Raw genomic sequence first — 14264 nt, 5'->3', positions numbered from 1 at the left:
CCTTTTCTTGTCACAGCAGCTCACAAATCTTGCTGCTGTGTTTGCACATTCTTGTATTTCTCCCAGTAGGTATGGGAGTTTTGAGTTATTGTCCATGTTTTCAAAGTCTCTTTGGGTGTTTGCAATTTGTGGGAAGTATATGTCTCTGATGTCTTGGTATAGTGGGCATAGTAGTAGTTGTTAAGAAGTGGAGCTCGGTTTCCACCTCATCTTGTGTGCAGTGAGTGCACAGTCTGTCTTCGCTTGGGAGCCAGGTCTGCCTATGGTGGCCTTTCTCAATGGCTAGGCTGTGCTCACTGAGTCTGTACCTAGTCAAGGATCTTCTTAGTTTTGGGTCAGTCACAGTGCTCAGGTATTCTGCCACTGTGTACTCTCTGTTTAGGGCCAAATAGCATTTCAATTTGCTCTGGTTTTGGGTTGTTTCTTTCCAATGTGTCAGATAGTTTTCTTTTTGTTTTCTTATAATTTGATTAGTCCAGTGTGGTTTCTGTCTGGTGGCTCTGCTTGTGTTTGTGAGCAGAGTCCCAGAACCATCTGGCTGAGTGGGCATCTATCGAGGGTCTCTCTGTGGGTGAGGGCTATGTTGTGGAGTGGGTCTGGGTCGCTTTCTTTTAGGTGATTGTGGAATTTGAATGCTCTTTTTTGAATTTTTATGATTAGTGGGTATCTTCCTAGTTCTGCTCAGCATGCATTATTTGGCGTTGTCCGTTGGGTGCGGAGAATGTATTTGCAAAATTCTGCATGCAGAGTCTCAATTGGGTGTTTGTCCCATTTGGTGAAGTCTTGGTTTGCAAGTGGGCCCCAGACTTCACAACCATAGGGAAATCGGTTCTATGACGGAGTCTAATATTTTGAGCCAGATTTTGATTGGAATGTCTAACTTGATGTTCGTTTTTATGGCATAAAAAGCCCTTCTTGCTTTGTCTCTCAGGTCGTTCACAGCTTGATTGAAGTTCCCTGTAGCACTGATGTTTAGGCCGAGATATGTGTAGTTTTTTTGTGTGTTCTAGGGAAATTGTGTCTAGCTGGCGGCTGGGCCTTTTTTGGAATATCATAATTTTAGTTTTGTTTAGGTTTACTGTCAGTGCCCATGTCTGGGAGAATTTGTGCAGAAGGTCAAGGTGCTGTTGTAGCCCTTCTTTTGTTGGGGACAGCAGCACCAGGTCATCTGCAAACAGTAGGCATTTGACTTCTGTGTTTGCTAGGGGGATGCCAGGTGCTGCAGTTTGTTCCAATGTTTTTTCCAGTTCATTTATGTATATGTTGAAGAGGGTTGGACTCAAACTGCACACCTGTCTAACCCCACGGCGTTGAGGGAAGAAGTCTTCGTGTTTTCCCTCAATCCTCACAGCACATGTGTTGTTGGTGTACATTGACTTTATGATGTCATAGGTTTTCCCTCCAATGCCACTATCTAACAGTTTGTACAGCAGACCCTCGTGCCAAATTGAGTCAAATGCTTTTTGGAAGTCAACGAAACAGGAGTATACTTTGCTTTTATTTTTATTTATTTGGTTGTCGATTAGGGTGCTGAGGGTGAGAATGTGGTCTGTTGTATGGTGATTTGGTAGGAAGCCAATCTGTGATTTGCTCAAGGTATTGTTGTTTGTGAGGAAATGTATGAGTGTGGTTAATGATCATACAGAGGATTTTTCCAAGGTTGCTGTTGACACAGATCCCACGGTAATTGTTTGGGTCGTATTTGTCTCCCTTTTTGTGGAGCGGTGTTATGAGTCCTTGGTTCCAGATATTGGGGAAGATCCCGGAGCTCAATTCAAGTCAAGTCAAGTCAAGAGTTTTAATTGTCACGGCATACAAGTATACAATGAAATGCGGGTGGTCTTGACCGCAACAATGTGCAATACAGTGGTACAACATATAATAGAATCCAATCAAAAACAACATTGTGCAATAAACAGGTAACAGGTAACATGGTGTGACATCTCGGTATCTGTACATAGTTATTTACAGAGCATATAGTACATGCTAGGTAGCTTTGGTAGTGCAATACACTGTTCCTGTTATTCTAATTTAAAGTGGCCTTTCCTTTTGGCCATAAGTGTGCGTGTGTGCGTCATGAGTGTGCGCCCGCTCATGTTAAAGTGTTAAGTGGCTGCTAGTGTGTGAGCGTGCAAAGCGTGCGTGTCGTGTGTGTGTTCATGTGTGCTTGTGTGTGGATAGTTCAGTGTTCTGTGGCACTCAATGTTCATTGTTCAGGGCTCTGATGGCCTGGGGGAAGAAGCTGAGCCTAAGCCGCTCTGTCCTAGTAGCTGGGGTTCGCAGGCGTCTGCCTGACCTCAGCAGCTGGAACAGGCTGTTATTGGGGTGGTGAGGGTCTTTCATTATCCTGCAGGCTCTGGATTTGCACCTCTTGTTGTATAGAGCCTGCAGGGGAGGTAGTGCAATACCTGTGGTACGCTCGGCTGAGCGCACCACTCTCTGTAGGGCCTTCTTGTCCTGTGCCGTGCTGTTTCCATACCAGGCAGTGATGTTTCCGGTCAAGATGCTCTCTACAGCTCCTGAGTAGAAGGACTGGAGTATCTTCCCCGATACTCTGAACTTCCTTAACTGTCTCAGGTGGTAGAGGCGCTGTTTCGCCTTCTTTACTACTGTGTCTATGTGTGTTGACCATGTCAGATCCTCTGAGATGTGGACCCCCAGGTACTTAAAGCTGCTCACCCTGTCCACGGTAGCCCCGTTAATCATCAGTGGTGTGTGTGTCTCCTGCTGTCCTCTCCTATAATCCACGATCAGCTCCTTGGTTTTACCAATGTTCAGGAGCAGGCTGTTGTCCTGGCACCAGCGTTCCAGTACCTCAACCTCCTCCCGGTAAGCCTTCTCGTCGTTGTCCGAGATCAGCCCCACCACCACCGTGTCGTCTGCGAACTTCACTATGGAGTTGGAGCTGAACTTGGCCACACAATCGTGTGTGTAGAGTGAGTACAGCAGGGGGCTTAGAACACAGCCCTGGGGGGACCCGATGCTCAGGGTGATGGTGTTGGAGGTCTGACCCCCCACCCTGACCGCCTGGGTCACTCAGAAAGTCCAGTACCCAGGCGCTCAGGGCGGAGCTCAGACCCAGCTCGATCAGCTTGTCCACCAGTCTGGTGGGGACTATGGTGTTGAACGCTGAGCTGTAGTCAATGAACAACAGTCTCACATAGCCCCCCTTCTGACGGTCAAGGTGGGAGAGGGTGCTGTGCAGTACCTGGGAGACCGCGTCGTCAGTGGACCTGTTTGTCCTGTATGCAAATTGCATAGGGTCCATATCACTGGGGAGGGAGGCACAAATGTGGTCCTTGACCAGCCTCTCAAAACATTTCATGACCACAGAGGTGAGTGCCACCGGTCTGTAGTCATTTGGACATGTTGGGGAGGGTTTCTTCGGTACAGGGATGATGGTAGACATCTTGAAGCAGGCAGGGACCACTGACTCCGCCAGGGATTGATTAAATATGGCGGTGAACACCGGGGCAAGCTGGTTGGCACAGGACTTAAGTATGCGTCCTGTTATACCATCTGGGCCAGCAGCCTTCCTGGTGTTCACCTGCATAAATGCTCTTCTCACACTGTGTACCGTCAATGAGAGAGCGTCCCCGCCCCCCCGCGGATGCCCCCCCCCCCCCTCCACAACAGCCGGCGCACCAGTGACGTCACTAGCCGTTGGGCTAGCAGTGCCACTGTTTGCACCAAACCGCGCGTAGAAGGTGTTGAGCTGGTCCGCAAGGGAGGCGTCGTCGCTCCCCATTGAGGGGGCGCTGACTTTGTAGTCAGCTATAGCCCTCAGTCCCTGCCATAAGCCTCTTGTGTCATTCTGTGCCTCCATCTTGTCGGCATACGTCCTCTTAGCAAGTTTGACAGCCTTGCGCAGAGTGTAGACTGTTGTCTTGTACTCTTCCATGTTTCCTGACTCTCTGCCCCGGTTATAAGCAGTGGTGCGAGAGTTCAGGGCTGCTCTGATAGTACTGTCCACCCATGGTTTCTGGTTTGGGAACACCCTCGCCTTCTTTGTGGGGACGATACTATCAGCCAGTGTTGTTATGAATGACACCACAGCGTCTGTGAAATCGCTGACGTCACTGTTACTCCTCCTGAATATTACCCAGTCGGCGGCGTCTAGTGCGTCCTGAAGCGTGGCCTCTGATTGGTCGTCCCATTTTTTTACCTCACGTGACACGACGGCGTCACGTGATCTCTGTTTATATGCTGGGACCAGCAAGATGGCGGCATGATCCGACGTGTTTGTTGCTCCCGCTAATGGTGGAGCCGGTACAGCCTTGTAACCGGCTCTGAACGGGGTGTAACAGTGGTCGAGTGTATTTCCTCCCCTTGTGGAGCAGACGATGTGCTGGAAGAAAGACGGCATGACTTTCTTCAGATTCGCCTGATTGAATTCCCCGGCTACTATCATGGCTGCGTCCGGATGCTTGATCTGGTGTGCGTTTAGATGGTCGTGTAGTTCCCCTAACGCCCTGCCGACGTTCGCCTGGGGTGGAATGTACACTGCAGTCATGATCACTGCAGTGAATTCGCGCGGAAGATGGAACGGGCGACATTGGATCGTGAGGTGTTCCATGTCGGGAGAGCATGAACGGGAGAGTATCTTCACCTCCCCGGGGCTAGTCCAGCCGTTGTTGGTCATAAGGCATAGACCCCCGCCGATGCTCTTCCCGGAGGCTTCTGTACGGTCCGCTCTGAAGATGGTGAAGGAGTTGGAGGGAGAGATGTTGTGATCGGGAGTCACTGATTTCAGCCAGGTCTCTGTGAAGCACAGGATATTGCATTCCTTCATCTCTCGCTGGAATCGGACCCGCGCTCGTAAATCATCCATCTTACTCTCTAGCGAACGTGCATTCGCCAGGAAGATAGATGGAATAGCCGGACGGTAAGCAGATTTTCTTAGCCTTAATCTGATCCCGCTCCTGTTCCCCCTGTGTTTCTTCTTTGTTCTGCGTCCGTCTCCCGCTTGACCATTGTCTCCATTGTCTCTTCTGATCTCCGTTGGCCATTCTTGGCATGATAAAGTGTCTCTAAACTCCTCTTTGAGTCCGGAGTTTAGGTCAATAAGTGACTGGCGGTCGTATGACGTCCCCGCCAGTGATGCTTCGATAAAAAAAGTAGTAAAAACAAACATAATAACAAAAAATGTGCACATTCGTTGCTGAGCAAAACCCATGGCGACTGACTCGGGTCGCGCCAAAAAGGAGCTAAGGACAATGTTAAGGAGTTTAGCCAATTTGGAGTCTGTGAATATGATCATTTCATTTAGGATACCATCCGCTCCGCAGGCCTTCTTGGTTTTGAGTGATTTTATTTTGTCCTGTAGTTCTTGTAGTGTAATTAGGGAGTCTAGCGGGTTCTGGTAGTCTTTTATGGTTGACTCCAGGCTTTGTAGTTTATCTTGTATGTGTTTTTGCTGTTCATTTTTTTGTATTGGGCTAAAGAGATTGGAGAAGTGATTTACCCACACATCTCCATTTTGGATGGGTAGCTCCTTGTGGTGTACTTTGTTTAGTTTGTTCCAGTTTTCCCAGAAGTTGTTTGTTTTTATGGATTCCTCTATATATATATTTTTTTTTTTATAAATGTTTTTATTTTCAATTTTCAACATAGAACAAGACATCACAATACAATACCATCAATAATAATAAAAATAATGACACTAACAACAGTAATAACAATACAAGACAGGCAAACAGAAAAGAAGACAATAAAAATTAAATAAGGAAATGACAATAGAAAATAAAATAAATAAAATAAAATAAAATAAGTGTGGCTTTCACGTGTGCGCCTTATCTCGTGTGCTATATATACGTGTGTTCTACCTACCCATATGTGCGTGTGCTTTACCTATGTATATGTTTTATGTGTACATGCATATATGTGTTGTGAACGTGTGCATATGACCGTGTATTCCCTAGTAGCCCAGAGTGCACGTACAGTACTACCGCAGCCAAGAGGACACGTACAGTAACAATGTAGTCAAGTGGGCTGTACAGTATTATTAATTATAGTCAAGAGGGCATGTACAGTATCACTGTAGTCAAGTGGGCATGTACCGCATTGCTGTAGTCAAAGGTATATGTACAGCATTACTGTAGTCAAGAGAACATGTACCGCACTACTGTAGCCAAGAGGACATGTACAGTATCAATGTAGTCAAGTGGGCATGTACAGTACTACTGTAGTCAAGTGGACATGTACAGTGTCACTGTAGTCAAGGGTACATGTACAGCACTACTGTAGTCAAGAGAACATGTACCGCACTACTGTAGCCAAGAGGACATGTACAGTATCAATGTAGTCAAGTGGGCATGTACAGTACTACTGTAGTCAAGTGGACATGTACAGTGTCACTGTAGTCAAGGGTACATGTACAGCACTACTGTAGTCAAGAGAACATGTACAGTATTACCGCAGTCAAGAGAACATGTATAGTGCCACTGTAGTCGATAGGACATGTACAGTATTTACAATGCCAGTACCGTAGACAAAACAAGGCAGCAGTGTGAGGTTACTGGTAATGGGGAAATCCGGCAAGTACAGTGGTGGATAGTGCAGGCCCAATATGTGACAGATAGGAGTCCCAGATCTCATAAAAAGTGTCCAACTTGGAATGCAGCATACATGTAATATATTCACAGGGGATACATTCCATTATGATATTGTGCCATGACCTCATTGACGGGACCTCGTCCTTGATCCAAAACAACAGGATGTTCTTTCTAGCAGCAAATGTCAACAAATTGAACAGTCTCTTATGTTTGGAATTGGTAACACGAATATCTGGGAGGCCCAGCAAAAGGCAGAGAGGATCCAGCTCGATGGGGGTGTGAAATATGTCAGACAGTTCTTCTACAACGTCGTACCAGTAGCTCTGTAGTTTTACACAGGTCCAAAAACAGTGGACGTGATTTCCAATCTCTATCTTGCATTTAAAGCAAAGTGGGGACGTATTGGGATCCATTTTACTTTTACGGGCGGGGGTAATATGAATGCGATGCAATATTCTAATTTGGATGGCCTTGGTGCGGTTACAAACCGAGATTTTTTTTGCGTAGGTCCACGTATCCTGCCAGTCTGCATCTGTGATTTCTATGTCCAAATCCTCTTCCCAGGACTGTTTAGTAACATAGGAAGATAAAGATGAATTAAGGTTCAGAGTACTATAGAAGATAGATATTTGTTTTTTGGGGATCTGTAAGGAGAGGGCTTTCTCCACCTGCGAGGTGGAGATGTCAGTTAAAAGTGAGGTGTCCTTGGTGATAAACTGCCTAATTTGTAGGTACCTAAAAAATTCCGCTTTCAATAGACCATATCGCTGCTGCAGCTGTGTAAAGGACATTAGGGTCCGGCCATCAAACAGGTGGCCAAGATCGGTTATGCCCTGCCTATACCAGGTCTTGAAGCCGCCGCCGATTTGGTTTGGCTTAAAGTCGGGATTGTCTACAATCGGGGTAAGAGGAGAGGTCAGCTTGGCTCGGCCCTCCACCTTACGGACAGTCTTCCAGGCCTTGACGGAACATAATGTGATGGGGTTGGAGCACACCTTCCTCACAGACCTAAAGTCTTTGATAAATAGTAGGTTCCACAGGGGGGACTTAGATTGCAAGGATTCAACGTCCAGCCATATTGACAGTGGGTCTGCTCTGAACCAGCCGACCAGCACCCTAAGGTGTGCCGCCAGCTGGTAGTGTCTAATATTAGGTAGGTCTAGACCCCCATCTTCACTATCCATCTGTAATTTGGCCATTTTCAGACGTTTCTTCCCATTCCAAATGAATGAGCTTAGCCAGCCTTCCAGCACCTTGATAACCTTGCTTGTCAGCAGCACTGGGATCATTTGGAGAGGGTACAACAGTCTGGGGAGTACGTTCATCTTGACGAGGGCAATCCTACCCAGCCAGGAGATCGGTAAGGGGGCCCATCTAACTAAGTCTGCCCTTATGGTGTCTAAAAGAGGGGGAAAATTGGCCTTAGCCAACGTATCATAGGTGGGTGTCACAAATACTCCTAGGTAAACGAAGCCGGAGGGCGACCAGCGAAATGGGAAGGGCTCGGGCAGTATCGGGATAGATTTGAGTGTCCCTGCTCAAATCTATGCGTGGCATTGCTTCGGATTTGGAAAAGTTTATTTTGTACCCCGAGAAGGTTCCAAATGTGGAAATCATGCGGGTTAGACATGGAATTGAAGAGTCAGGCTTAGACACAAAGATCAGCACGTCGTCCGCGTAAAGGGTGATTTTGTGCTCCCTCCCGCCCACTCTAATACCTGAGATCTCGGCTGACTGCCTTACGGCCTGTGCGAGTGGTTCTATGGCCATGTCGAATAGTAAAGGGCTAAGAGGATCCCCCTGGGGGTTCCACCGCTGCAGAGGAAAGTTGCTAGACCTAAGTCCATTAGTCAGGACCGCCGACATCCGCGAGTTGTAAAGAACCTTGACCCAGTCAATAAAGGTGTCACCTAAGCCAAATTCAGCGAGGGTTAAAAATAGATACGGCCATTCTACACGGTCAAACGCCTTCTCCGCGTCGAGAGACAGAACCACAGCGGGGTGGTCTGTCTCACGAGTCATTTGGATGATATTGAGGAGCCGTCTCATGTTGTCGGTAGAGTTCCTACCCTTAATAAAACCGATCTGATCTTCATTAATAATAAAAGGGAGTACTTTTTCCAGGCGCATGGACAGGATCTTGGAAAGCAACTTTTGGTCCGAATTGAGTAGGGCTATAGGCCTATAGGAGGCGCACTCCTCAGGGCATTTACCCTTCTTAAGGAGAAGGCAGATATTAGCCTCCCGTAGAGACTGGGGCAGTATCCCCACTTCAGCGGAGTGATTAAGCATTGCCAGCAGGGGATCTAATAGAATATGACCGAACTCTTTATAAAACTCGCATCCGAAACCGTCCGGGCCCGGAGCCTTACCAGATGGCATAGCCTTAAGGGCGCCCAGAGCTTCTTCCTTCGTAATTGGGGCGTTAAGGAGCAAGTTCTGATCTTTCGATACCTTAGGGAGGCGTAATTCAGCGAAGAAGGCCTGCATGTCAGAGAGAGCACCATCGGGTCGTTCGGTCCTATAGAGTCGGGCATAGAAAGAGGCAAACTCTTTGTTAATAGCTTTGGTGTCAAAGGACCTGACCCTGTTGGAGTCGGAGATTGAGGCTATTACTTGGGTGTCAGCCCTTTTTTTTGCCAAGTTAGCCAGGCACCTACCCGGCTTGTCACCGTGTTCGTACATTCTCTGTTTGGCAAATTTAAGAGAATATTCGGCGTCCTGGATCAGAAGAGTGTTTAGCGCCGCTCTGGTGGCTGTAAGCTCCATAAGCACAGCCGGGGCTGGGTTTGAAACATGCTGATTTTCAAGGTCGGCTAGTTTGGATTCAAGAAGTTTACATTGTTCATTTTTCTTGCGCTTCTTGGATGATACATAAGATATAATCAGTCCACGAGAAAAGACCTTAGATGTTTCCCAGAGTAGAGACGGGTTATCCATAGAGCGAAAGTTAATTGAGTAGAACATTTTGAATTCCGATTCGAAATAGGAGACAAATATATCATCTTTGAGGAGGTATGGGTTGAGGCGCCAACGCCTCGACAGCGCTCTCTCTTCTGACAGGGAGTAGACCAGGTATATAGGGGCGTGATCCGATAGAACGATGCTTCCGATTGTGCAGGACGATACTAGAAAGAGCTTAGAGGAAGGGATGAAGAAATAGTCTATTCTACTGTTGCTCTTGTGTGGGCCGCTAAAAAAGGTGAACTTCAGTTCTGATGGGCAAAGGGTTCTCCAGACATCTGAGTATCCAGTGTCTTCGCATAGGGAGGTGAGCGTCTTTGCTTGCCTAGAGGGGGGAGCCAGACTGGGTGGGAGTTTGTCAAGAGACGGTATGAGGTGACAATTAAAGTCTCCGCCCACAAAGGCGTTCTCAGAGGCCAGGCCATTAAACTCAGCAAATATCTTGGATAGAAAGTCAGGGGAATAGCCTGGGGGACAGTATACATTCATAAATGTCATTTATTTACCTTTAAGAACCCCTTTGATAATCACATAGCGACCTTGGCTATCCACAGAGGAAGTTATAAGTCTAAAGGGGAGATTTTTATTGAACAATATGGCCACGCCCCTACTAAACGTAGAATAGTTTGTAGCAAAGACCTGTCCTACCCAGCTCTTTTGGAGTTTAGCAGTGTCGTTGGGCCCCATATGAGTTTCTTGTAAAAAAAAGCAATCGACACATTCTCCCTCCTTAAAAAGGTCAGAATCGCCTTCCTCTTAGCCAACCTCTGCAGGCCTCGAACATTCCAGGAGCAGAGCTTGAAGCTCTCAGAGTTAGCCGTAGCCATAGAACATTGAAGGGCGTGTAGGTGGGGCAGACCTGGGCAAGTCTGTGGGCATGTAGAATTCACTTAACCTAAACACTATGCACACGTATTTCGAGCCATACATAAAACATATAATAATGACATAAAAAACATATAAATGTGTGGGACCGGTGGGTCTTTCCCCAACATCACAGGGACTCACCAACATTTCCAGAGACTTCAAACCTACCACTCGTATAATCATCTCCGTGGCCAACTGCCACATTTCCCTGTATACAAAAGTGCCTCAGAGTGTAAAGCAAACAAGAAAAAAATCAAATTGAACCATAAGCCAATAGTAAGGTCAACGGCTGGAACCCAGAACTGTCGGTAAAAAGGGGGGGGGGGGGGTGTATCTGCCAGGCATGCTGCGACAAAACAGGCGCGCAGTACCTCCACCAGGCCGGGAGGGGGCGATACCCTGTCCGCGAGACTGCTATCTCCCCTGACGCTGGTTCGACCCTACACAGTTATGCCTCCCCACCAGAGGAGGGCGCTGTGCCGGGGGCCGCCCGCCGCTCCCGCGAGCACATTGTCAGCAGCAAACATTAATGGGAGCCATGCGGGTTGCATGAACCGGTTGAGAGTCAAACAGGTGGCGCAGCCACGAGACCCCATCTCGCTCGACGTGTAATCAACAGTAAATGCATCCCGGTGGCCATGATCAAAAACATGGCCGGGAGCTGGTATATCGCGCAAAAGTCATAAGCGTGGCAGAAATATCCGAAACGGAATAGAATAGGTCCCGCTCCTTCCGAAACGTTAACAGTTAGCAACCTAGCCCGTGGCTATGGTCGCGCATCAGTACAACAGTCATATACAACATACTTGTCCCCCTCCTCCCCTTATGTCAGATAGCGAGAGAAAAATAAAAAGATAACTTTCCAGGCGAGGCCTAATGTCAAGTATTCATCCATACTCACATATGTAATAAGATACCAAATGCGACCCCTTTCTGTGTGATAGCCGTAGCAGTATGCTAACGGTCCATCGCTACTACCCCGTCAGGATCTGATGAGGCCGGTGTCGGGTCCGCGTTCAGCTCCGGTGGAGCCAGCGTCGGGTCCGCGTCTCGCCCCGGTGAAGCTGGTGTCGGGTCCGCGTCTCGCCCCGGTGGAGCCAGCATCAGGCCCACGTCTCGCCCTGGTGAAGCCGGTGTCGGGTCCGCGTCTCGCTCCGGTGGAGCCAGCGTCATGCCCGCGTCTCGCCCTGGTGAAGCCGGTGTCGGGTCTGCGTCTCGTCCTGGCGAAACCGGTGTCGAGGTCCCTCTGGGTCGGGCCCTCAGGAAGTCCATGGCGTCCTTGGGCGACGGTAGATGCAGCCTGCCCTCCTTGGTTCGGATGATTAGCTTCGCAGGGAACTGGAGCTCCGCGAAAAAGACACTGGGACGGTTGCTGTGCAGGGATTCGTCCAGGCCCAGGATACGTATGTTAGAACGCCGACTACGTGACTCAACATCAATTAGCTTGTTTCTTAGCTTGTCGATGACTATATCCTGAGCTGTGCATCTCACTTCTAGCTCCACCATCCTATCCGACCACCTATCCATGCCGTCCTCCACGGAGGTCAGGCGTTGGGTATGGTCTGCGATCTCCTGCTGGAAGCCGTCGAGTCTAGACTCGAGCGAGGCAGCAAACATTCTGAACTCCGTGGTGAAGGCCTGTTTGAGCTCATCCATTAGCTTAGCCATGGTAGCCCCATCCACAGGGGCGGTCTCGCTTCTCAAGACTCGTGCAGTCATCGTGCTCGTTATTCTTTTTCCTTTTCGGGTCGAATAGTACAGTCTTAGATACGGATGTTGTATATTAGTGGTTCAATCACCTTGAAAATAAAAAAAATAGGCTTTTTAAAGTAAAATAAAAGTTCGGGAGCGGCAGCGTGGCTCAGAGACGTTCACATCCTTCCGACCCGGAACCGGAACCCATTCCTCTATATCTTGTAGCTGGTTTCTAACATGTTGGTCCCTTTTTTTTCGGACTGTTTTTGTAATGTTTCAGTGTTTCACTGTATTGGAGACATGTGTTCTGGTTGTCTGGGTCTCTGTGTTTTTGGTTTGATAGGTTCCTTAATTTCTTCCTGAGATTTTTACAATCATTATCATACCATTTGTCATGCATATTTTTGTTTTTATTTTTCCTCGCTTTCCTATTTGAGGCTGTCGTGTATTATCAAAATGAAACATAAAAACTCAAGAAAACTGAACAAAATACTTAGTGATTAAATAAAGCTAAAACAAGGTTAAAGATTACTTTCCCAGACTGCATCCCAATCAAAATCTACATCCAACTCCAGGACATCTGTCGTAATCATACTAAGGTTATCATATTGTTTTAGTTAGAAATAACTATGCTCACATAGGGTTTCACAAAGGTGATATGAGTGGCTAGTAGTTGTCACCAGACAGGACATATCTGCCATCAGGGCTAAGCACAGATGGTGGTTCGCTGATAAGGCCAAGGACTGTTTATGACTTCATGGTACATTCTACCAACGGTTCAGAATAGCACCTTATCAGATGAGATTAGCAGCTGCGTTTAGAAATGGCCATCTCATAACAGACGGAGGTCAGGAGATGGTTCCCAGCATAGGGAACAGGAACTGTGGCTACAGCCATAAGTCGTAAAACTCGATCGTGTTATCCTGAGAACTATCTAAAGTTGGGGTAACCGGATAAATAGCCCCCAGCTGTTCTAAACTGACCAGGTCGTAACGGAGGAGGGGGTAGGGAGGAGGTAGGCACTCCGAACCTCTACCCCCTAGCAGGCGGCAGTGGAATCGGAAGATTCCCTGGACACGTTAAACTAACTCTATAGTCGCTGGGGAGAGACTGAATGGCCCCCGTGTCTGGCAAGATGGCCAACATCTTACTGTGTTTCCGTCTAGTCGGCCCAGGAAACGTCGCACGTAAATAAGTGTGGGCACTGGGTGGTACGTGGACGACGGTCCACACCTAGAAGCGGGGCAGTGCACCGGAGGGGGCACCGCACCTGCTGTGAACAGGCCAGGCTGGTGAAAACGGTCAAAGTTTCCATACCCATAGCGAAGTGGGGTGGGGATCAGACCGTAGGTTTCAAAACTGAGTGGCTGATGGGTACTACGGACAATTAGCTGCTTGGGGTCCTGACTTGATGATGGACTATGAGATCTCTATCGACTGCGTCACAGGCCGGTCAGAGAGCGTTTATGACCCTATTGTCATAAATGCGTCTGGCTCAATGTACAGTCAGGCCACAGTAAGCCGAAACCGAATGCGTTAGTAGGCGAGTTGTGCTTCTGTGATCAGCAGGTTTGAAAAGAACCACTGGGAAGCAGAGGGGTAAGGGGTGTCAATTCAGAGGACTGTCACTCCTAAGATTGGAACGGGACCCAGCCTAAAACTGCACCTGAAGGTAAAATAAGGGGACTTCTTCCGTTCATGAGAGGAGACCTTACCGCCGGAAGTGGAGACCTGCATCTCTGATGGGGGAGAGGGGCCGGCGTCGGACAAGGCAGCCCTAAGAAAGGAGCTGGTTGTTCCGTCGTAGCGGACTACCTAAACCTTACGGGGAGAGGTGCATCTGAGTAGGGGAAGGAGTGCATCCGAACGGGAGGAGGGTACTCTTAACTGGAAGGAGGTTGAAAGGGTCAACGCGTCAGGAAACAGAGTAAACAGACTGTAAACAGAGCCCTCCAGCATGAAGATATATGACTCTGTTTGCACCCAAGTGGGACCAGGTGCTCAGTGCATCAAGATTTAAAAATTAAGCCCTGCCTAGCAGGGGCATAGAAGGAATTAAATTAAGTGAAACAACAAGCTGAGATTAGCACCAAACTAACTCAGAACTGTGAAATCTGGGTTCGGTTTAATAATTTGAGTAACTGGATATTAAAAACTGGTTCAAAACGACCAAGGATAACAGTA

The 14264-nt window shown here is 48.0% G+C and overlaps 1 protein-coding gene across 1 annotated transcript in view; it reads right to left on the bottom strand.

The window, feature by feature from the left end:
- Positions 1 to 12104, bottom strand: part of LOC311248602 (mannosyl-oligosaccharide 1,2-alpha-mannosidase IB-like) — a gene marked incomplete at both ends in the record, with an annotated part of 80427 nt that extends 68323 nt beyond the window's left edge. Inside the window, one exon of the mRNA XM_084339459.1 lies at positions 11643 to 12104. Coding sequence (XP_084195585.1) covers positions 11643 to 12104 — 462 coding nt within the window. The remainder of the gene's footprint in view (positions 1 to 11642) is intronic.
- Positions 12105 to 14264: the final 2160 nt, after the last annotated feature.

This window comes from Notolepis coatsorum, assembly GCF_963971535.1.
Source record: "Notolepis coatsorum genome assembly, contig: SCAFFOLD_689, whole genome shotgun sequence".
Lineage (NCBI taxonomy): Eukaryota > Metazoa > Chordata > Actinopteri > Aulopiformes > Paralepididae > Notolepis > Notolepis coatsorum.
The sequence above is the reverse complement of the archived record's forward strand: the minus strand, read 5'-3'. Positions and strand labels throughout refer to the sequence as shown.